The sequence below is a fragment of the Podarcis cretensis genome (assembly GCF_951804945.1).
Source record: "Podarcis cretensis genome assembly, chromosome: 11".
Classification (NCBI taxonomy): domain Eukaryota; kingdom Metazoa; phylum Chordata; class Lepidosauria; order Squamata; family Lacertidae; genus Podarcis; species Podarcis cretensis.
Genome location: NC_137180.1, coordinates 48,267,625 through 48,289,928, shown reverse-complemented (window position 1 = coordinate 48,289,928; position 22,304 = coordinate 48,267,625). Strand labels below are relative to the sequence as shown.

Genomic DNA, 22,304 nt, shown 5'->3' with positions numbered 1-22,304 from the left:
CACACACACACACACACAGAGAGAGAGAGAGAGAGAGAGAGAGAGAGAGAGAGAGGCATATTTTATATTCTTGCATGCTTTCTCTCTGAATGCATAATTCTTCTCAGAACATTATTTAAATGCATCTTTTGATAATTGCGGCTGCGATCCTATGCACACTCACCTGGGAGCAAGTCTGAATGAGCTCAATGCATAGGACTGGTTTGTAGCTCAGTTCAGACCTGCACGTTAGAGCAAGAGGAGCAGGCCAGCTCACCTAGAAATTCACCATGGTAGCATTCCTCAAGCATCCTTTCTCTGCAATGTATGAACCATGTTCCCCATCATGCATTGGGAGGTTGTATTTGGATCCAACCCATCTTCCCTCTGCATCTTCCATTCTTCTTGGTGTGCCATGAGCAGAATAGCTTTAGAGAGGACTGTACCCTAAATCAAAAGAGGCTTGGGGGCTGAATGTGGCTCTGCAAGCCTCTCTAGCGGACCTTTGGGCACATCCACTTCTGGCCCTACCTTACATTCCCTTGCATGCTTTTCCTTGGACACTGATAATGTCTCTTTGTTGAATATGGTTAAAGTGAGAAGTGCCATCTTCTTAGTTACTCTGAAAGATTTTGAAGCATTTTGTAAGGCACCAACCAGATCTTAAGCACATTTGGGCTTGTAAATGTGACCATCCTTTTATCAGTGGGAAAAAGCCCTCTTTGCACTACACTCAGGCTAACCCTATCTTGTTAAATATGTGTTTGCCTAGCTTAACATTAAGAGAGATAATTTGCTTTATGAACAAAACTTGATTGTCCCCCTCTTAAAAGAGCAAATCCAAACAAAGTTGTGTTGGGGTGTGTGTGTTATAGTTATTGTTTTTGACATTGATACGTATTTTTGTGTTTTTATGTTGTAAACCGCCATGAGATCCTCAGATAGAGAATTAGTGTAGAAAATAAAATAAAATAAAATAAAATAAAATAAAATAAAATAAAATAAAATAAAATAAAATAAATAAATAAATAAATAAATAAATAAATAAATGGGACTGCACTTTCTTCAAAGAAAATGCTTTTTAAAAGAAAAAATATTGCATGGTCATGGTGAGGAATGTGTGCTGGTCTTTAATTGGGGTACAGTTTAGGGAGGGTTGTAGCAGGGGAGATTGTTGCTGTTACTGATTAATTTTTTGTATCCTTATTTTGAAACCTTGCTTTGATTTATGTGGAAATTGTTCAGTTTGGTTGTGTACTTTTTGATGTGTTTTGTTCATTGTTTTTGACTACCATGGTTATATTTGTAACTATGTAATTTGTTTCATGCTGTAAGCCACCTTGAGCATGGTTTTAGCTGTGGAAAGGTGGCATACAAATACATGCGGCCCCCAAGAAGTTGTGCAGAAGAGAATCTGGCCCTTGAGCTGAAAAAGTGCTCCCCGGCCTTGCCTTAAACAAATATCCTTCCTGCCCTCCCTGACCCCAGTATATTTAGATGTTCATCAACCGCTGGCCTGTGAAAGTGCATGAAATCAATGAGCCGTTCTCATCTTTTCACCTTCCCGCAGCCTGGTTTGAAATGAGCAGACGTAGCAGGCTAGGAAGCAGAATATAATACTCGCGTTACAAGCCCTTCTCAGTAATGGACGTTACCAGAAAGGAATCAAAATTCACCTGTTGGCCTTCTGAAATGGTGACGGGGCTTAAGCAATTAAAGGAACTTCTCGTATTAAGAAGAGGCTTCGTGCACGGCTTGGGTGAAATGGAGACCCATCAGCGGCATTCGTTAACGGAATATAACATCAAAGATGCTGAGATCAAATAATCTTTAAATGATTAATGGTGTTCAGGTTCATTATCTTCCTTGCTGGCTCACCAGTGTGTCAGAGGAAGAACAGAGGGCAACCTTTCCTCCATCTTAGAATTCCCACAAAATCTGACACTCTCCCTGGTTTCCTCTCTCTCTCGCTCTCTCAGGTGGCATGTTTAATGTCCTGAGGCAGGACTGGAACAAGCCAATACTTTGGGGCGGGAGGAATCAGAACTGAAGTCGCTTAGTTAGTTGTCCCCCTCCACCATTATGGTTCCAGTTGCATCTCCCTTATCAGGTGAGAGGGAGAGGCAGAAACAGGCTGGTTTTAAACTCCAGCCTACAGATTATTTTGAAACATTCATTATATCTGGAGTTTAAAACCAGCCTGTTTCTGCCTCTCCCTCTCACCTGATAAGGGAGATGCAACTGGAACTGCAACTTTAAAGCTCATACATTTAAAGAACCATGGGAACTGTAGTTTATCCCTTGGAGAGCTATGATTCTCAGGACCATTAGTATAAACTGCAGTTCCCAGGGGAAGTTGTGCGTTTTAAATACCTGGTGTGTAAGCAGCCATAATCTCACACTTTAGTCCAAGAAAATTGGAGGGGGGGGGTCTACAAGAGCTGGGTTTAAATCTCTCCTCAACCACTGTCTAAAATCTCCATCTGCATGAATTATATTCTTATGTTATTTATTTATTGAATTTCTTAACTGCCCTTCACCATAAGATCAAAGGGCAGGTGTGTAGGTAGGTAGGTAGATACAGATAAATCTCAACACATTAAAATCAGATTATGATTGCAGGGTCCAGGTCAGTTCATATGGGGGAGGTGTTCCTTGGGGTATTTATTACAGGTAAGATGGCCCTGAAAACACTTCTCGGATGTCAATGGCCAGGTAAAGAGATGTGTCTTTTGTACTCACTGAAAGCTGTATATTGAAGAAGTGAGACACACCTCTGTTGGAGAGGGAACTCTACAGGTAAAGGTAAAGGACCTCTGGATGGTTAGGTCCAGTTCAAAGGCAACTATGGGGTATGGCACTCATCTCGCTTCAGGCCGAGGGAGCCAGAGTTTGTCCACAGACAGCTTTCCAGGTCATGTGGCCAGCATGACTAAACCACGTCTGGTGCAATGGGACTCCGTGACAGGTTCCAGAGTGCATGGGAACACTGTTTACCTAACACACCACAGTGGTACCTATTTATCTATTTGCACTGGTCTGCTTTCGAACTGCTAGGTTGGCAGAAGCTAGGAGAGAGCAATGGGAACTCACCACCGTTGAGCGGATTCAAATCGGCAAGCCCAAGAGGCTCAGTGGTTAAGACCTATATTTACCTTTTACTTATGACATCATCCAGCATGAACGACCCTTAATTTAAACCTACCCAGACCCGATGACCATTATCTGAGAACTTTCTTCATGTGCCTTCTCTACAAGAGGTCCAAAGGGTGGCAACACAAGAACAGGCCGTTTCTGCAGTGGCTCCCCATTTGTGAAAAGGTTTCCCCAGGGATGTTTGGATTTTTATCTTGTATTTTTATGAACTGCCCTGAAATCTACAGATGAAGGGCAGTATACAAATGTAATACAGTGGTACCTCAGGTTAAGTACTTAATTCGTTCCGGAGGTCCGTTCTTAACCTGAAACTGTTCTTAACCTGAAGCACCACTTTAGCTAATGGGGCCTCCTGCTGTCGCCACGCCGCCAGAGAATGATTTCTGTTCTCATCCTGAAGCAAAGTTCTTAACCTGAAGCACTATTTCTGGAGTCTGTAACCTGAAGCGTATGTAACCCAAAAGTACCACTGTAAATACTAATAAAATAACCTGAAGCACTATTTCTGGAGTCTGTAACCTGAAGCGTACATAACCCAAAAGTACCACTGTAAATACTAATAAAATAATTTTAAATAGAAGCAGGGGAACTATCTGGAGGTTAATATTGATGGAAATATTTTACATTTATAAATCTCAAATGATATCTGACAATGGAAGAACCCGCCATCTAAAGCTGAGACAACCCCAGCGACACCTCAAGTGTGGCGATGGTGGAGATGTCTGATTTTCATGAAAGGGCCGGGCAAGGGAGAAAGTGATAAAATATCCCCACTCCTCCCAGTTTTCTTCAGGTATCAGAGCCCAGGTACAGGAAGGAGGTGGCATTGGGGATACAGACCGTAAGATGCAGGAGGCCTTGGTACTTTTCACACCCCTAAAAATTGCCCCTCCACACCCAATATATCCTACTTGGGCAGACCAGGGTTTAAACAAAAATACAGTGTACAGTGGTACCTTGGGATGCGAACGGGATCCATTCCGGAGCCCCGTTCGCATCCTGAACAGAACGTAAGACACGACTGCAAGTGCTGCGTTTTGCTGCCTCTGCGCATGCAAACGATGTCTGCGCATGCGTGAGCAGCAAAACCCGGAAGTAACGCGCTCCGTTACTTCCAGGTTGCTGCGGAGCGCAACCCAAAAAATACTTATTCTGAAGCGTATTTATCCCGAGGTATTACTGTACTGAATTTCCATATTGGAAACCAACATCCAAATCCCCGCTCTGTTATGAAGCTTAATTTCCTAAGCACAAGCAGGATCTCATTCAGGAAGTGAGAGGGTATTTATATCTGCCCAATCAAGCCACGGTCTACCCGCAGGTGGATGCATATAGCCCTAGTTGGATGAGCGCTTAGCGGCTGCAAGCGCTGCTGCCCATGCAGTTCCTCCCCTCGATCTGGCTGCCAGGACTGCATGCACAGAGCCCTGTTAGGAAATAAGCGATAATGCCAGGCAGCTATTTGGGGGGATGCCGGACAGGGGAGGGGAGGGGAAGCACTGGATTTAGTTCTGCTTCTGCCTACTGAACAGCTGATCGGCATGATTCTTTCATTGTGCACGGACAGACTTGGCCGCCCGGTGAAAATGCCGTCTGATATGTGCCTATGTGTGTGTGGTCTTCACCTGTTGCCCGCTACTTCCTCCCAGAGTACACTTGATTCCCCCTCGGACACGCAGCCGCCGGACTGCATGTCGGCCTGCATGGCGCAGGAAAGGGCTTTGATGAAGCACTGAAGGAAGTTGCCACCTGTCCGCCTCTGCTCCTTGCAAGCCATTGTGAGAGGCAAAGGAAGCTTTCGACACATGGCGAAGAACGGTATCTTCAGGCCGCTTATGCGAATGGCAAACAGAATAACAGAATTTTGCAAGGCGACCCAAATTCTGCTTGCAGAATAAATTGCGCACGCAGGAAACACTATGCAGATGTGCGTCCTTTTTTTTGCATAGGCAGGTCAGTCAGCCATGAGTAAAAGAAAGAAATTCAGTAGCTGAGAGCTACAAAACTGGAATGTTTGATTTTGCAGTAAAACAGTTTAGGGAGCAAAGGCCCATTAATGGTTCTGCACCAATCCAGAGGCAGATCTCGGTTGGAGTGCGGCAGGACTCTGTCCTAGACCCTGTGCTTGTCAACTTTTTTTTAATGACATGATTTGGATAAGAGTATAAAGGGAATGCTTTTCAAATTTCCAATGACATGAAGCTGGGGAGGGACAGAAAACAGAGACCAAATGGCCTTGACTGGCTGGCACGCCACGCCAAGGCCAACAGGATGAACTTTGAGAAGGCTGCTCCATCACCTTTTATATGGGGAGCGAATTTGACCCACAGAGCAGCAGTTCTCAACCTGTGGGTTCCCAGATGTTGTTGGACTACAACTCCCATCATCCCTGAGCTCTGGCCTTGCTAGCTAGGGGTGATGGGAGTAGCTGGCCTTCCATAGAGGAAGACTCTTGGGCTCCCTTTTGCATAGAGAAGGGTGGGTATGACAACGATCCCATCACTGTGGTGGACAATTGCTTAAGGGAAGCTGCTTCCCTTCATAGAGCAGGCATTACTCTCACAAGGGTCGTGGGTGGCGCTGTGCTCTAAACCACTGAGCCCCTTGGGTTTGCTGATCAGAAGGTCGGCGGTTTGAATCCGCATGACAGGGTGAGCTCCCGCTGCTCTGTCACAGCTTCTGCCAACCTAGCAGTTTGAAAGCACACCAGTGCAAGTAGATAAATAGGTACCACTGCGGTGGGAAGGTAAATGGTGTTTCCGTGCATTCTGGCTTCTGTCAGTGTTCCGTTGTGCCAGAAGTGGTTTAGCCTCTGCAATGACCCATTCACCCCACTTTTGGAGCCATGAAGAAAGAACCAGTCACTTGGGGGCCAAGTAGGAATTTTGGGATCAACCTCCTATTGGCCTTGATATTTTGTGTGAGACAGTGGTATATAAATACTTTTATGAATTAAAATAAGGCTGCCAAAGGTGGCTTCTGAAGGAAGGGCGACATGAGATTACATAGGATCTCCTATCTACTTTCATAAGAAAAGAAAAGCGAGTTCACAAGACACCAAAGCATTCCTTCGTCTACGCTCTGGGGCAGAGGGTGAGCAGGGTGGAAGGAGAAGGGAATGGAGACAGTTAGGTCTTTTGGTCAACGTGCATCATTCCTTGAAAGGAAATGTGGCTTCTCTCCAAAACGTGAAGAGGGAAACCCAGGAAAGATTCCAGTGGGAAGAGAGCGAGAGAGGAGGAGGATCAGACGAGGCAGAAAGCGAAAGAATGCAGATGTGGTTTTGCATCTGCTGGGAAGATGCTGAGAAGGCAAAAGAGGCTTGAGAATCCCTCTCTCTCACAGGAAAGCAACAGTGGAGAGGATTGTGTGATTTGCAGCAACAATAATTACCCTGGGAGCACAGTGCCCTATGCGCTGCAATGAGCATGGGTGGCCTGCGGAGAAGGGAAGTGGGCGTATGTGGCATATTCTGGGCAGGCCCGTGAACCTGACTGTGGCCCGCTCAGTCTTGTAGTCTGCTGCGTGCTTCTTTCCATCTTCTTTATATGTCCAACTGTCCTTTGTCAACAACAAATTGTCACTGTTTTTTGTGTTGAATATATGCTAAATGGTAATTTATGGACCTAATAGGTATCTAAAGCACTTTGCACATATGATGTTTCATATGAGCCTACACAACACAAAACACTGTTGCTGTATGTAGGTATGTGGGTTTTATTTTATTTGTTTTTTATCTTATATTTTGGAAATGTACATCCCGTTTTTTATTCCTTTAACTTTTTTGGGGGGCCCCAAGAGAGTGGGGCCCTAAGCTATAGCTTGTTTAGCTTATACACAAATCCGGCACTAGGCCGCTGGACATTAGGGACCAGCTTTCAACTTCACATTTAGATACTACTACTAAATGTAGCTAACCCTTTTGGTCTCCTACTCATTTTGCTCCACTGATGTGGAGGGGAACTGGACTGTCAGTAATTTGCGGCAATCCTATTTCTGGTATCTGGCGCTTCTAGGTGATTTGGCATATTGATATGCTAGAGACACAGTTTGCTTATTGCACCCTGAAAAGCATCAAATCTGCACAAGCCTTCAGTTTGCACCTAGATGTGGGATTCTTTGTCATAGCCTAATTGAGCCCAGTTAGCTGATGGACTTTGAATTTAAGCCCAAGAAGCATTGTTCCGCCTCCCAGCCATTGGTGTGTCTCCTTCCGCTTGGTGAGCTCTGACTCATTCTCCACGAACAAAAGCTGCCACCTCATTGACTTCATTAGGGATGCTTTGCACTCAGCAGTGCCGCCAGATTTCAAAACAAACAGACAGAGGTTTGCCCTTCCTTGTATTCATGCAGAGGAAGCGGCAAGTATACTGAAAGTACACATGTTCCTGATTATTCGCAATGGCAAGAATGCTGATGGAATCACTAGAGTTAAGGAATCCCAGCACTCCTTTGGAACCAGGCATGTAGAGACTTCTGGTTCACATCCAACCTCCTCATAAGAAAGAGGAGAGGGCAAGCAAGTAGAGAAGTCAGTGGTGGCCCCACAAGAGGACACCTGTGAATCTTTTTGGTTTTATAGCAATTGGACTACCATGGCGTCTAATCTCTAGTAAGGTATCCTCAACAACCTCACCAGGCTACCATTCCCAAAGTCTAAAACCACCAAACACAGTGATAACCATATGTGTGAACACTCAGACCCAATGAGTTTCATGGTGAATGAGTCAGCCTAGTCCTCTTAACTCCCAGTGGCTTCTGCACGACTAGGCCTGAGCCGTCAGTCATGCTTGCAACATTTCTGCTTTTAGGTTTAGCTCTCTCTCAGCTCTAGGCTGGGAAAGGAGTAACCCTCCCAGGAGAGCTGGTTAAACAAATGTCCAGACCTGGTGCCAGGACAACCAAAAGCATTTTTTTCAGCAGTTAAGACAGATAGAAGTTGAAAGGAGGAAAGGGAACTTTTTCTTACAGTCCATTTGGCCAGCATAAGGAGTCAGCAGCCGGTTGGAGGTGTGATCGTCTTCAGTTCCCTCTAGCACTGAGCGGGTCTGGCCATCAGGAAGAGGAAAGGTGGAGATTGTGTTGAGTAGCAACATGCAGACAGCCACCACATCCCATAACTTCATCTTAGATTTCCTTCCAGCACAGGACCCTGGCAAACAGGAGAGAGACATGACATTAGCTTTTGCATCTTCTCCATTCATCCCATCCACACTGCTCCATGGCTCAGTGGCAGAGCATCTGAACGCAGAGAAAATTCTTCAATGCCCAGCATCTCCAAGTAGGGCTGGGGGAGACTTCCTGCCTGAAACCCCAGAAAGCCGCTGCCTGTCTGTGCACTATACTGAGCTAGATAGACCAGTAGTGTGGCTTATATGTTCTTATGCCATGTGCCAATCCCTGGCCTCTATCTCATATCCCCATCTTGGCAGTCTGCTTTAAAGCACCAAGTCTTCTGGGGCTAGAACGCTGCCGTTTCCATCTTCCCTTACAATAACAAACACAGTGCTTGGCGCTGAGGCCATGTTTATTAGAAGCAAGCAATAACTCGTCTTGCTGGCCCTGGTTCTGTGACTCAGCTGCTGGTCAGGGAGGAGAAAGGAGGTGGGCACTCGCTTTAAAGAGCCATTGAAAGGAACCCAACAATGTCTTCTCAAAGGCTGCTGCCAGACAGTGGATCTGTTCAGGTGCTAACTGTTGATGGCAAACCTCAAAGGCCTTCCCTGGTCTCTGTTTCTATGTTCCAAACCTTACGCTTTGTCTTTAAACCGAGCTTGGAGCAGACAACCCTTCAGATACACAGCAAACACCAACACACACACACACACACACCCTGCTCCATCAACAGCACCCTCCCAAGTGACACGAGCGCTTGAGTTTCCCTCACACCCATTGCCAGCATGTCTGGTTACTGTGTTCATACAGGAGAGAAAGTGTCATGAATACTATTTTTGAAAAATCAACCGTACCTTTTAGTATCATTGTTTATTCATTTCCACTCCACCTTCCTCCCTTGCAAGGAGCTCAAGGTGGTGTACATGTCTCTCCCCTTCCTCATTTAATTCTCACAACAACCCTGTGAGGTAGGTTAGCTAAGAGGCAGTGACAGCCCAAGGCCACCCAGCGAATGGGGATTCAAACCCTGGTCTCCCAGCTCTGACACTCGAACCAGGCAGTGGCGTAGCGTGGGGGGTGCAGGGGGGGCCGGCCGCACCGGGCGCAACATCTGGGGGTTAGGGTTAGGGGGCGCAAATCCACGGGTTAGGGGGCGCAAATCCATGGGTTAGGGGGCGCAAATTACTTGCCTTGCCCCGGGTGCTGACAACCCACACTACGCCACTGTAACCAGGCTGCACATTTATATTAGAGACACAGGAAATCTAAAAGCTAACGAACAAAAAGCAGCCGAGGTAAATGTCACGTGTAAAAACAATCATGCAGAGCTTTCTGCAGCACTTGACTGGCCTGTCTTCAGCCCCATGAAGTAATAATTGAGCGCACACAGAGCATCCTTCTCTCATAATGAGCAGCCCACTCAGGGCCGCCCAAGGCACTGGGCTGCCTGAGGCCTCTCCCCGGCCTTAAGGGTGCATTCATGATTATTTATGCTCAGGATTATATCAGGTTGGAGGAGGGAAGAATGATTATTGGTTTGTAGGGTTTTTTGTTCTTGCTTTTATCATGTATTTTGTGCTTTTATATTGTATTTTTTTACGTTGTGAACCATCCTGAGATCTGAGGCTGATGGGTGGCATAGAAATTTAATAAATAATAATAATAATCAATCTGCTTCAAAATAGCATTTGTATGGGCAAAAGTTTCAGGGTGGACATACCGCTTCATTTCCAATCAGAACATGGCAGCAGGACATTTTGCATATTAAGTTTTAATCCAAACATGCATGTAGAACCTTTTCTTCAATTACATGGGATTGGAAATGGGGGGGGGGGACCCAACACCCCCCAAATGCAACCAAACAAGAGAGATTTAAACATCATATACATAAAAACATGGAACTTGTTTCAGCCATGTTTAAGCATAGTGCTTAAAAATCACTATTCTTTTTTAAAAAATCATTGTATTTTGCAGAATTTTAGCACAATTTTCTCCTATTACAGACATTTCTGTAAGACTTCTACCCAATATATTCATATTTGTGCAAACAATTTTGCCCAACAGAATGCATTTTTGTCCATCATATTTTTACTAACGCCTGCATTTTAAAGTGCAGCTCCCTGATACATGCATTTTGGACTCACTGTTTAGTTAGAGGACTGTTACAAAATACAGAGAAGTGCAAATTTCAATTGATAGCTGTGTTTCAGTTCTTGTACTGGTTCGAGAAGTGCAAATTACAGTGGTACCTCGGGTTAAGTACCGGTACTTAATTCATTCCGGAGGTCTGTACTTAACATGAAACTGTTCTTAACCCGAAGCACCACTTTAGCTCATGAGGCCTCCTGCTGCCACCGCTGCACGATTTCTGTTCTCATCCTGAAGCAAAGTTCTTAACCCGAGGTACTATTTCTGGGTTAGCGGAGTCTGTAACCTGAAGCGTATGTAACCTGAAGCGTATGTAACCCGAGGTACCACTGTACATGCTTCCTCGTTAAAATGCAAAATGTTAGAATATCTCTTCTGCCCCATTGCCAGTAGTGGGTTGGGCAACATGTGTGTGTTGCAACAACTAATGTGGTTTTAAGTGCTTTAGCCGAAAGCTTCCAAGTTTGTGGCGAACAAGAAAAAGGAAGAGTTGGGAATGGCCCAATGGAAATAATCAGTAGAAAGGCTCTGACCTGGGTCTTCTTACTCTCATGGTAGAAATGACCCCCTCCTGAGTAGGATGCCTGCTCAGAACTGTGCAGATAATCTTGCTCTCTCAGCAAGTGGAAGCAACGTAATACTGTACTGGCAAGGCAGGTAAGCCAAAAAGCCCCATTGTGTCCCACTGACCGCTACTGTTAGTTGCTATGGGAGAGACCCTTTGCACATGCTCAAACTGGACTCCCCACTGTGCATTAGCACTGGGATTCAGAACAGCTTCCGTAGCTTAAGGTTTGCCCCTGGTTCCGCATGTTTTCGATATTTTTTTTTTTTTATAAAAGGGGGAATTCAGATTGGGTTACATTTAAAGGGCCTTTGATACGTAAACTTTACAGAAAGTGGGATACTTTGGCTTTCACATCAAAGTAGCAGTGATTTGGCAACTTTCAGTCATAAAGTGTTATATAGGCACCAGTCGGGCCTGGTAAAGTGAAGAGAGAAAGAGGGAGGGAGGGAAGGGAAGGGAGAACAGGAGGAGGCATCTGCAAAACTGGAAGGACGTGTAACTGTCTCTTGGCTGAGTTTTCCTATCCTAGTTGAAACTATTATCCGCCTTGCAAACGGGCAATCTGGGACCAATCAGGCATTTCCCATCCTTTCAGCTTGCTCACCAAGAGCAGGCTGGTGTGTGGACTGCATTAAATTCCACTGTAAATATTTCAGAACATAGTTCTAGCAGAGAGGCATTTCTGTCTTTCTTGGAAAGTTCTGCCCAAGCGGATCTGAGGTCAGGGGCAAAGGAAACCGGAGCACTTGCAGGTGCTTAATTAGAGCCAGGGTGGATCCCCTCCCCACCCCTGCAAGCAAACCTGTTTACACTGTAAAAAAAAAAAAAAAAGAGGACTCATTTCTGCAAGGCTTAGTTAGTTCTGCCACAATAAAAAAATCAGCACTATTACGCTTGTGCAGAGTGCCTTTCCCTCACCACTGGGTAACCACAAGCAGTATCCTTGGAGCTCTGATTAGGGCTTCTAAGGCAAAGGACACAAATGAATTCTACACGAACAGGAGATCCGACACTTCTGGATTTCAGCGGGATTACAGCATTATCTACAGCCCCTTGAAGATGAGACATTTGGATTTGACCACTTTGGCAGCACATCCTGAACAAATTTTGTTGTTGTTGTTGTTTAGTCGTTTAGTCGTGTCCGACTCTTCGTGACCCCATGGACCAGAGAACGCCAGGCCTGAACAAATTAGACTAGCATAAATGACACATGGCACGTAAAGGCAGCTTTCCCCCTCTGTGGGATTTCAAACACCCGTGTTTACCCTTGCTAGTCTTATTAATTCTGGTAGAATTCTACCACATATTGGGTTAAGAGTTCCTTTTGGTGCTGCCCTGGAATCTTTATGTATGTAACATTGGGGGAAGAGGCCCATTTGCACATTTGGGATGTGCATTTGGGTGGCACCAGAGAAGACACAATGGGTCGATTTTCATGCAGCTGACACCAGTAAGTGAAGGCCTGTGCATCTTTTATGCACAAAAAGTGTCACTGTGTTTAAAAGGGCTGGGACATCCATGAAGCAGACTGAGGTAATCACCTTGAGTGGCAGAAGCCAATGGACATTGTCAGGGCCGGATTTAGGTTGAATGAGGCCCTAAGCTACTGGAGGTAATGGGGCCCTTTATATGCCCAGCTGCCCTTCGTCAACAACAAATTGCCGCTGTTTTTTGTGTTGAATATATGCTATATGATGATTTATGGACCTAATAGGTATCTAAAGCCATTGGCACATGCAAAATGTAGGCACCCTATATATAGAAATGAGAAACCAGTGATATTTTATAGAGCAGGACTAGCCCATTACTGACATCACAGGAGCCTACACAACAGGATACACTGTTGCTGTATGTAGCTTTTATTTTATTTGTTTTTTATCTTATATTTTGGAAATGTACATCCAGTTTTTTTTCTTTATTTTTTGGGGGGGCCCCCCAAGAGACTGGGGCCCTAAGCTATTGCTTGTTTAGCTTATACATAAGTCTGGCACTGGATACTGCCATGGGCATTATGTTCCACTGCCATCATGCGCCCTTCTCCTTCAGCTGCTGCCCCTCTCTGGATTCGGCGGCAGCAGCTTCCAACCTCTGGCCTGTCTTTTGGCTGCGGCTTTCAGCTGCGGCTTTCGGTAATCCAAAGCTGGAAACTGAAGCCAAAGCCAAGCCAAAGCTGGAGATGAGGTCTAAAGGTGCTTTTGGCTTGGTCTCAGGCTTTGGGTTTCTGAAAGCCTAAGCTTAAGCCCACAGCATAGATGTCAACATTTCCCTTTTTTTAAGGGAAATTCCCTTATTCCGAATAGTATTCCTTGCAAGAAAAGGGAAAAGTTGACAGCTATGGCCCACAGTCCAAGCTGGCTTGGCACATTTCCATATCAGTTTGCATTTTTAAAAAAATCCTCGTGGAACTATATCAGCTATTTAGTGTACGTTTCCTAACATACACATCTTTCTACACAATTGTGCCCAATTCCACTGCCCCAAATCTTTGGATCTAGCCCTCCACATCAGGGTTAATGAACAAGATTCCTGGTGTCTTGAGCTGCACTGTAAATCAGGCACTATGTCTGTGAGGTGAAAGCAGGTGGAAGAAGCTGTGGGTTCCTTGTCTCCTCCTGCATAAAGGAATTTAAAGTAAAAGCTATGCTGGTCACTAACTCTTAGTACAAGTATCACTTTTTGAGTTCTGGTCTGGCAACTCTGAGACCTTGTGCAAGAATAAAAACTCCCAAGTCTTTAACAGGTGTAAGTCTCCTTCATCTCCAGGCAGCCAGAATTAAAACAGATCATCTTGAATTTGCATGCATTGTGTTATGTGTGTCAATAAAAAATCAAAACCCACCAAAAAACCAACACCTCCATTGGCAGACTGCATAGTAAACAAAAAAACCTGTACATCTCCAGTGCTCATCAACACTTCAAAAATGCTCAGTCAATGTATAGATCCTTGCTGCTTCTTCATATAAAACCAAGGATGACAACAAAACTAACCACCGTACACATTTGTGGTCATCAAGGTGACCTATGATTCCATGGTTAATTTTATTCATTTTTATTTATTGAATTTGTATACCGCCCTTCTTCTGAGGGACACAGGGCAGTTCACAATATAAAAACACAAATATAATATAGTAACGAACAAAAACTAACAATCTGTTTCCCTTTCATGACACTCAAAATCAACTCCCTGGTCTCCTCACTCTCCCTAACAGGTTTACTTTGGCTTACTTTGGACCAATCATCTTCAAAAGCACTAAAGCTTTTAAAAATTAATTTAAACTCCCAGTTCTTCTTAACTGGCTAGTGGGGTGGGCTGTCTGACTAAGAACATCTGTACACTCCCAAAAATACATTATCTGCCTTATCCAAGTTTAACCATCATGGCTGGACCAAAGGATTCCGGGAACTGTCACCTGGTGGTTGTGCTGAGGATTTTACATTAATGTTCCCTAGTCCCAACTCACAGAACTGCACTTTCTAGGAATTGTTATTTAAAGCTGTCTGAGCTGTGGATATAGCCTATCAAAGTCAATGAGATCATTTGTCTCCTCAAAAGAGGCTCTGCAAAGAAAGTGGGAAAGAACACCAATCAGCTGCAGCTTTGCTGTAAAGACAGTGATGATGGAAGCTGCAGTTGCTGAATTTTTAGCCATGATGCAGTTGATCTTTTACCCATCAGGTGGCAACTCTAAGCAGCTCCAGTGATAGCAGGCAGTGACAAAGACAGAATGCTGCCTTGTATTGATTCTTATCCTATCTACAGTGGTATCTCGGGTTACATACGCTTCAGGTTACAGACTCCGCTAACCCAGAAATAGTGCTTCAGGTTAAGAACTTTGCTTCAGGATGAGAACAGAAATCGTGCTCCGGAGGCGCAGCAGGAGGCCCCATTAGCTAAAGTGGTGCTTCAGGTTAAGAACAGTTTCAGGTTAAGTACGGACCTCCGGAACGAATTAAGTACTTAACCTGAGGTACCACTGTAACACAGTACACTGTAACACAGTACAGTGGTACCTCTACTTACAAACTTAATTCATTCCAGAGGTCCGTTCTTCACCTGAAACTGTTCTTAACTAGAGTTGTGCTTCTGTTAATGGGGCCTCTTGCTGCTGCTGTGCTGCTGGCACACGATTTCCGTTCTCATCCTGAGGCAAAGTTCTCAACTTGAGGTAACTCTTCCAGGTTAGCGGAGTTTGTAACCTGAAGCGTTTGTAACCTGAGGCATTTGTAACTTGGGGTATCATTGTATTGTGCCAGGCAGAAGCTCTCTGGGTCTTTGGGCAGAGGTCTTTCCTTTATCAACTACCTGGTCATCGATCTGGAGATGCCACAGAATGAACTTGGGTTCTTCTGCAATGCAAAGCGACATGGCCTTTCTCCTTATATAAATGACTGGTTTTTGGTGCTCCCCCTCAAAAAAGGGGGGCATTAAGGTACCAGATGTCCTTATCAACATGCCACTTGAAATTAAGTCCTACATTTCCAAGTACGGTAACATGTTTAGGGCCAAAAAAAGCAAGAACTGCGCATCTTTTCATTGTTCACATGAGAAACTCTGCAAAAATTGGTGGATCTACTTGACAGTACACAACTTGAAGCATCACTTCACACAGTATGCATAAGATCGCTTTTGCATTTCATAGTATTTGATCTAGAAGAAGTACCGTTCTCTTGGTCTTTATACTTAAAATGACCATGGTATACTAGACCATGGGTAGGCAACCTAAGGCCTGGGGGCCGGATCTGGCCCAATCACCTTCTAAATCTGGCCTGCGGGCGGTCCAGGAATCAAGGTGTTTTTACATGAGAAGAATGTGCCCTTTTATTTAAAATGCATCTCTGAGTTATTTGTGGGGCCTGCCTGGTGTTTTTACATGAGTAGAATGTGTGCTTTTATTTAAAATGCCTCTCTGAGTTATTTGTGGGGCATAGGAATTTGTTCATATTTTTTTTCAAAATACAGTCCGGCCCCCCACAAGGTCTGAGGGACAGTGGACCGGCCCCCTGCTGAAAAAGTTTGCTGACCCCTGTGACTAGACTATCTGCCTTTATAATGGAAAACACTTGATAACAGAGCATGTCTTCTAGGGCTCCTGGTGAATCAGGGGAAGCCACATTGATCCATTCAAAATCCTTCTTTGCAAAAGCCTTAGGACAGGGGTGCCCAAACTTTTTTCAAAGAGGGCCAGATTTGATGAAGTGAACATGTGTGAGGGCCGACCAAAGTTGACCTTTTTTTAGGATTGAAGTTTACCCCAAAGTTGTGGAGCTTTCTTTTGGATTTAACCCCAAAGTTGTTGAGGGTTTTTTTAAAGATTGAACTTGTTGAACTTTTTCTACAATTTTGCCCCAAAGTTGTTGAGCTTTTTTTTAGAATTTTACCCCAGGACATATACTCCCATGGGGGCCAGATTAAATAGACTGGCAGGCCGGATAAGCCCCTATATTTAATCTCAACAACTCTCTACTTCAGGTGAAGGTCAAGATGGTGTCTCCCATGCCATGGATGAACATGGACTGCCTGGGAGTTCAGCGCTGGTGATGAGGCAGAGTTCTCCACTAAACCTAAAGGCAGCAGGCTAGCTTAAGCTACTGTAGGGCAGGGGAATTGGCACCTGTCTGTTGCTGGGAATCATAAGCAGGGGTGGTGCTGATGGGCTGAAGTCCTGCTTTTGGGCATCTGGTTGGCCACCATGACAGCAGGATGCTGGACTCAATGGGTCATTACTGACCTGATCCAGCAGACTCTGCTTATGTTCACCTGCAGGACCCTGTCCGATAGCACCTTGCTGCTGTCCCTCATTGTCTGCCACCTGAGATTGCCAGCTGACTTTGCCTAATAAGAAGGCTGGCCCTACCCTAGAATAATTTTGTGGAAAAGAAAAAGGGTATACAGTAGTTTAAACCCCAGCACCCCTGTTTAACAGGTTGTGGTTACAGCTCTAGAAAGACAACCTCTCAGGTCATCTGAAATGAAAACTTAGGAGAAAGCTCAGTGGTAAGCTAGTTCTTTGCATTGTTCAGCATTGCTTAGCCTGAAATGTCCATAGAATGCAATGTCATAGCTTTCCTGGACAACTGGTCCCATTATTCAATAGTTTGCATAGTTAGGATACCCAATCCAATCCTGCTGTGGAGCCCACTGATGAAATGCTGACATGTCTAACATTTGACCAATGCTCTCTGGCACAGTTTTGCAGAGTAGAACTTCCTGGGAATGTGTGCCCTGTGCTATTTCCCCCAGTATATTTACCTCCCCCTTTTTACCTTCTTTTTGCAAACAAGCTATCCAGTTATTTCCCTGATCTGGTTCATCAAATGGAACAACCAAGAGCCACCTGAAAACAAATACATATCAAGAGGACAAGGCTGTGAATAGACCTTGGATGGAACAAACTATTGGTTAAGTTGAACTCCTCTTGGAAGCTCAAACATTGATCTTTATTGTTTTAATAATAAAATAATAATAGTAATTTATTATTCCAACAAAATATTAAAAATACAATAAGATGTTCACTTGAAAATGTTGTATGGGCATGACAAAATGTCTGCTTTCAGCCACTAATATGAAAGATGCATCTTTCTAAAGATGTTAATTTCTAAAGATGTTACCGTATTTTTCACTCTATAGGACGCACCGGACCATAGGAGGGGGAGAACAGGAAAAAAATAATTCTCCCCCTCTCTGCTCAGTGCCCCTTCAGCGAAGTGGGGGGAGAAACAGAGCCCCTTCCATTTCTCCTCCCTCTTCACTGAAGGGGCGCTGCGCAGAGAGGGAAAACTGTGCAGCGCCTCTCCAGCGAAGCCTGGAGAGCAAGAGGGATCGGTGTGCACCGACCCCTTTCACTCTCCAGACTTCAGGCGCCTATCCACAAGCCTTTGGAGTGCAGCAGAAACTCCTGCTGCGCTCCGGGGGCTTCAGGCAGCTTCAGCGAAAGCAATGTGAAGCCTCCGGAGCGTGCGGGGAGCTCTCCCTCTGCGCTTCAGAGGCTCCGCGTTGCTATCGCTGAAGCCAAGGAGCCTGCATTCGCTCCATAGGATGCGCACACATTTCCCCTTCATTTTTGGAGGGGGAAAAGTGTGTCCTATAGAGCGAAAAATACGGTAATCTTTAGAGCTCAACATGGGCCGGTGTTTCATAAGCTCAATCTTTGCTTTGTATGAATGCTCCTTTACAACAGTATAAATGGATGGTCTTGACTCCAACCTCTTCTTAATAGTGTGGAGCAAAACAGGATTGCCCTTTATCACCACTTTTCTTTGTTCTCTCTATCAAGCCACTAGCAATGTTTGTTAGAAACAATGCGAAAATAGTGGGTGTAACAATAAATGGGAGATTGCATACTATCAGCTTTTTCGTCGATGACATCGCCCTTATGTTATCTAAACCAGAAACCAGAAACTGCAACACCTGGGCTTGCAAAGGAACAGAAGTACTATGGCAAGGTTACAAGACTGCAAATAAATGAGCCTAAATCTGAAATTATGTGTTTAGGTACTCCATTGCAATCTCAGGCTAATACAAAGCACATTACTGGTTTTAAAAGTTGTCCTCAAAAACTTAAGTACTTGGGGGACTTCCGGGTCGGCGCCATCGCCGAATGGCGGACTCCCTCCGAGCTCCGGAGGGAGTCGGCTGGGTAGGGGTCGGGTCCTGCCGTGCCGGCGACGCGGGGACCCTCAAAAACCATGGGCGGAGATGCCCATGGACTTGGTGACTCGGCGGGCACCGTTTGCGCCCCCCCGACCCGCGAAGGAGCCTTTTTAAAGGCTGTGGAGCGGGTAACAGGGGGTGTGTGGTGTGGTGCTGTGAGTCCAATGCTTCCCCTGCCCAGCGAAGCCGCATGCCATTCGGCGGAGAGCAACGACTTCTTCTTTGAAAATTTCGGATTTGGACTAAAAGGAACAACCCGTGAGTAAATTGATTGGACTTAAAAGGGAAATTTGATCTTTGAATTTGGAGCGAGCGGGGGGAGTGCAAAAAGAAAGTCCGCCCCCCCTGTTGTAGATGGCTCAACGCAAGGATTTGACAACTAAGATCGAGAGATGAACTTGTTTACCTGAAAAAAAAAAATTAACTTCACGAAGGGAAATTACAATAATTGTGCTGGAGGAGAAGACTGATTTGTGGGAACTAAAATGCAACCCCCCCGGGAACCGGGAACGATCCGCTATGAGAGACTGGTGAAGAGACACAGAAACTTTGACAGCTGTCAAAGTAGCTGTCAAAGCAGGAAAATAAAAGAGAACTTTGTTACGATGGCTTTGCTGGTTAGATTTGTTACAATTTGGACATAAATTATTGGAAATAAAGGCAACAAGTTATTTGACTTTTGGGTCTGATTTTGAAAGAAATTAAGTTACCATATTCCCTCTAGAGGGAGGCTGGGACATTGCAACAGTAGCAGCAAGTGGAAAAATACTATGAATTTGAGCAGGATCTGTTATCTCTTGGGAAAGCTGCAAAAACGAAGCATTATTTTGTCTACAGAGGTTTCTATACTAAAGGAGACAATGGATTTATCTATTGAAGAAAGGAAGGGACTTGACGCAAGTTATGTTCCTGAATAACAAAAGCCTCTGTGGAGAACAAGAAGTTTCTGAATTAGAAGGTTTCTGCAGCAGAACAGGAAAAAGCAACCTGAGGAATAAGAGCTGGACCAAATTTGAAGCCGGAGTATTTGGAACATCCAGACTTTAAAAGGACCAAGAAATAGAATTTAAGTTAGACTCTTAAACATAGAGGTCTGAATGGAAGAACAATGACTTTTTCTGAGAGTTTTTTCGAGATTGGACTTTCTGAAATTAAAAGCTATCAAAAGACGGCAAAGTGGAGTTGAGATATAGACGTGGATACACCAGGCTGGCAGTAGACAATGGATGAACTTTGGGGATTGGAACCGGGGAATGGGGGGGGGGGGGAGATTTGGAATCCAAAGGCTGTAAAATTATATATTATTTCTTTCTTTTCTTTTTTCATGTTTGTTGTTTGAAAATAGGGGAATTCGTGGAAGGGAAATGGGGTCGATCTTAGGGAATTATATAAAATATAAGGAGAAATGGTTCATTAAGATAAATAAGATAAATTAATTTGGAATAAATGGGTTATTTAAAATTACAAATAAGGTTTTAAAATTTGGGGTAAGAATCTGTGGAATCAATTTAAGGGAAATGGAATACAAGAGGGGGAGGGGGGGGGGAAGTCCGGGAAAGATGCCACTGAAACCAAGTGTAAATCATATTTGTTTTTTCTTTCTTTCTTGCTATCTTTCCTTTTTATTCTGGAAATTTTTTAATAAATATTATTAAAAAAAAAAACTTAAGTACTTGGTACTAAAAACCTGCATTCCTCAAAGAGGGCAAATTTTGCACTTCTGCTAACACAAATCAGACAGGAATTGAAGTCTTGGGAAGAGCTACACCTTTCTTGGGCTGACCACATTCCAAAGTTCCCCTATCTGTTTCAACTTTGGCCAATAGCTACAATGCCTAAAGAACTTAAGGCCTGACAATGCCTACTAGGCAAATTCACCAAGACAAGACAGCTTGTCTGTGTGATAGAATTCTATACAGTAACAGAAGCTGAGCTGATTTGGGAGTGCCACACTTAGAACATGCATTATAGGGTGATTTAGCTAAATTTTCCAATGTGATCCTACTTTATATATTATAGGCTGTTAATAGGTTGTTTCTTAATGTTGTTGTAAATGTGGTAAACATTTGGGGAAAATGTTTCATTTTCATTCTTTTTTTAAAAAAGAGCAAGCTTTAAAGAGTAACACAGGGCTCTCAAAATAAAGTGAACAAGAGACTGCATATCTAAACTACTAGGAACTAGGGCACTCAAATCCAGTGCGTATTTACTGCTTGTAGCCATAGACCTTTGCAAACAAGGGCATTCATCAGTGGGCCAGTGTATATATTCATATTTGCAATGAGGTAGTTAAACATGCAAAAAACACTGCAAAAAGCTTCCTTCAAGGCTCGCCTTGGCAATCTACAGTTTCTAAAAGTTCTGCTCTGGTCCAGAATGCCTGCCAGGATATCTGCTTCCTCATCCAATCCCACTGCTTTCCAGCCAAGGTGTTGCAAGGGCTAGTTGTGGTTGGTGGGTGATGAGGGGAAAGCGTTCTGTACAGACTCAGAGCTGCTGTCCTCCTTTGCCATCCTTTCATATCCCATGGCTGAGCCACCGAGTCCAGCACAGAGATGCACTTCAAAGGGAGGCAGCCCTTGGACCCAACCAGGACTTTTTGCTCTCTGAAGTGGAGCCCTAGGGCACCTCCCTTCACCCCTCCCAGCTAGGGCCAACACTTTAAAAAAGCCTTAATGCACTATTCAGACACCAGTTCATGCCTTCAGTGCTTTTATGGTGTGTCACTATCCCTCATGTATACCTCAGTAACTCTCCAGGCAGGCCTAGTAACCAAACCAAACACAGCTATTCTTTTTTTATTGCACTTATATTCCACCTTTTCCTCCAAGGAGCTAAAAGCGATGCACATGGTTCTCCCTCCCCTCGTTTGATTCTCTGCAATGACCCTGAGAGGTAAGTGACTGGCCCAAGGTCACCCAGTGAGTATCATGGCAGAGAGGGGAATCAAACTCAGCTCTCCCAGGTCCTAATCAAGACACTCTAATCGGCTCTTGACCTCCTATGTGCTTGACAACTCTCCTGTTCTTGCAGCTTCAGACAAGCAACAAACACCAGAACTTGACCGCGTTCCTGATGGGCCGCCGCACACTTTGTGGACCACAAGTTGTGCAATCCTGCTTCGGTTAGTGCTCAGGTGAAATTACCATTTCAAGCCTATCACTAGAGGGCAGTCCACACCTACTTTGGCTTTGCTGGGTTTGCAGCATCCGGCCCCTCCCCTTTCCTCAATATTTTTGGAGGGATGTCCCTGCTCCCCCCCCCCATTGTATAACTTTGGGAAGCCAAGCTGCCCCATCACCATGGAAACCATTTAAAAAACCCCAACCCTAATCAAATTATTACAGTACTCTTTTGCACATGCAAATCTCTTAACAGGGCAAAGAGAGGGAGAGAGATACCTTTGACCAATTCCGGACTTAATACCTCAAGCAGGTTAAATCTATATAAACAAATTGCACGCAATCTTCTCACAAAAGCCTATCTGTGTGAATGGCTCTTATTTTCAGCCCACCTCTTGGTGGTGCGGTCTTATACATTTCCCAATATGAGTCTATTGCAGGGGGAGGGGAGAATTAAAAAAAAATATATATTGTGGCACTTTAAAGACCAGCTCATTTTATTTATGACAAATAAATAGCTTTCATCCAATGCACCTGGCCAAGTGTAGTCCATGAAAGTGTCTGC

At 44.5% G+C, this 22,304-nt stretch overlaps 1 protein-coding gene across 2 annotated transcripts in view; it reads right to left on the bottom strand.

Annotated features, from left to right (window-relative positions):
- GDNF (glial cell derived neurotrophic factor) overlaps positions 1-22,304 on the bottom strand; it is a 32,406-nt gene that overhangs the window by 7,258 nt on the left and 2,844 nt on the right. For both annotated transcript variants that reach the window (XR_013843356.1, XM_079995135.1), the window contains exon 2: positions 8,105-8,287. Coding sequence is in view for 1 of the 2 variants with exons in the window: in XM_079995135.1 (XP_079851261.1) it covers positions 8,105-8,261 (157 nt within the window). In the remaining variant the exon portion in view is untranslated. The remainder of the gene's footprint in view (positions 1-8,104; positions 8,288-22,304) is intronic.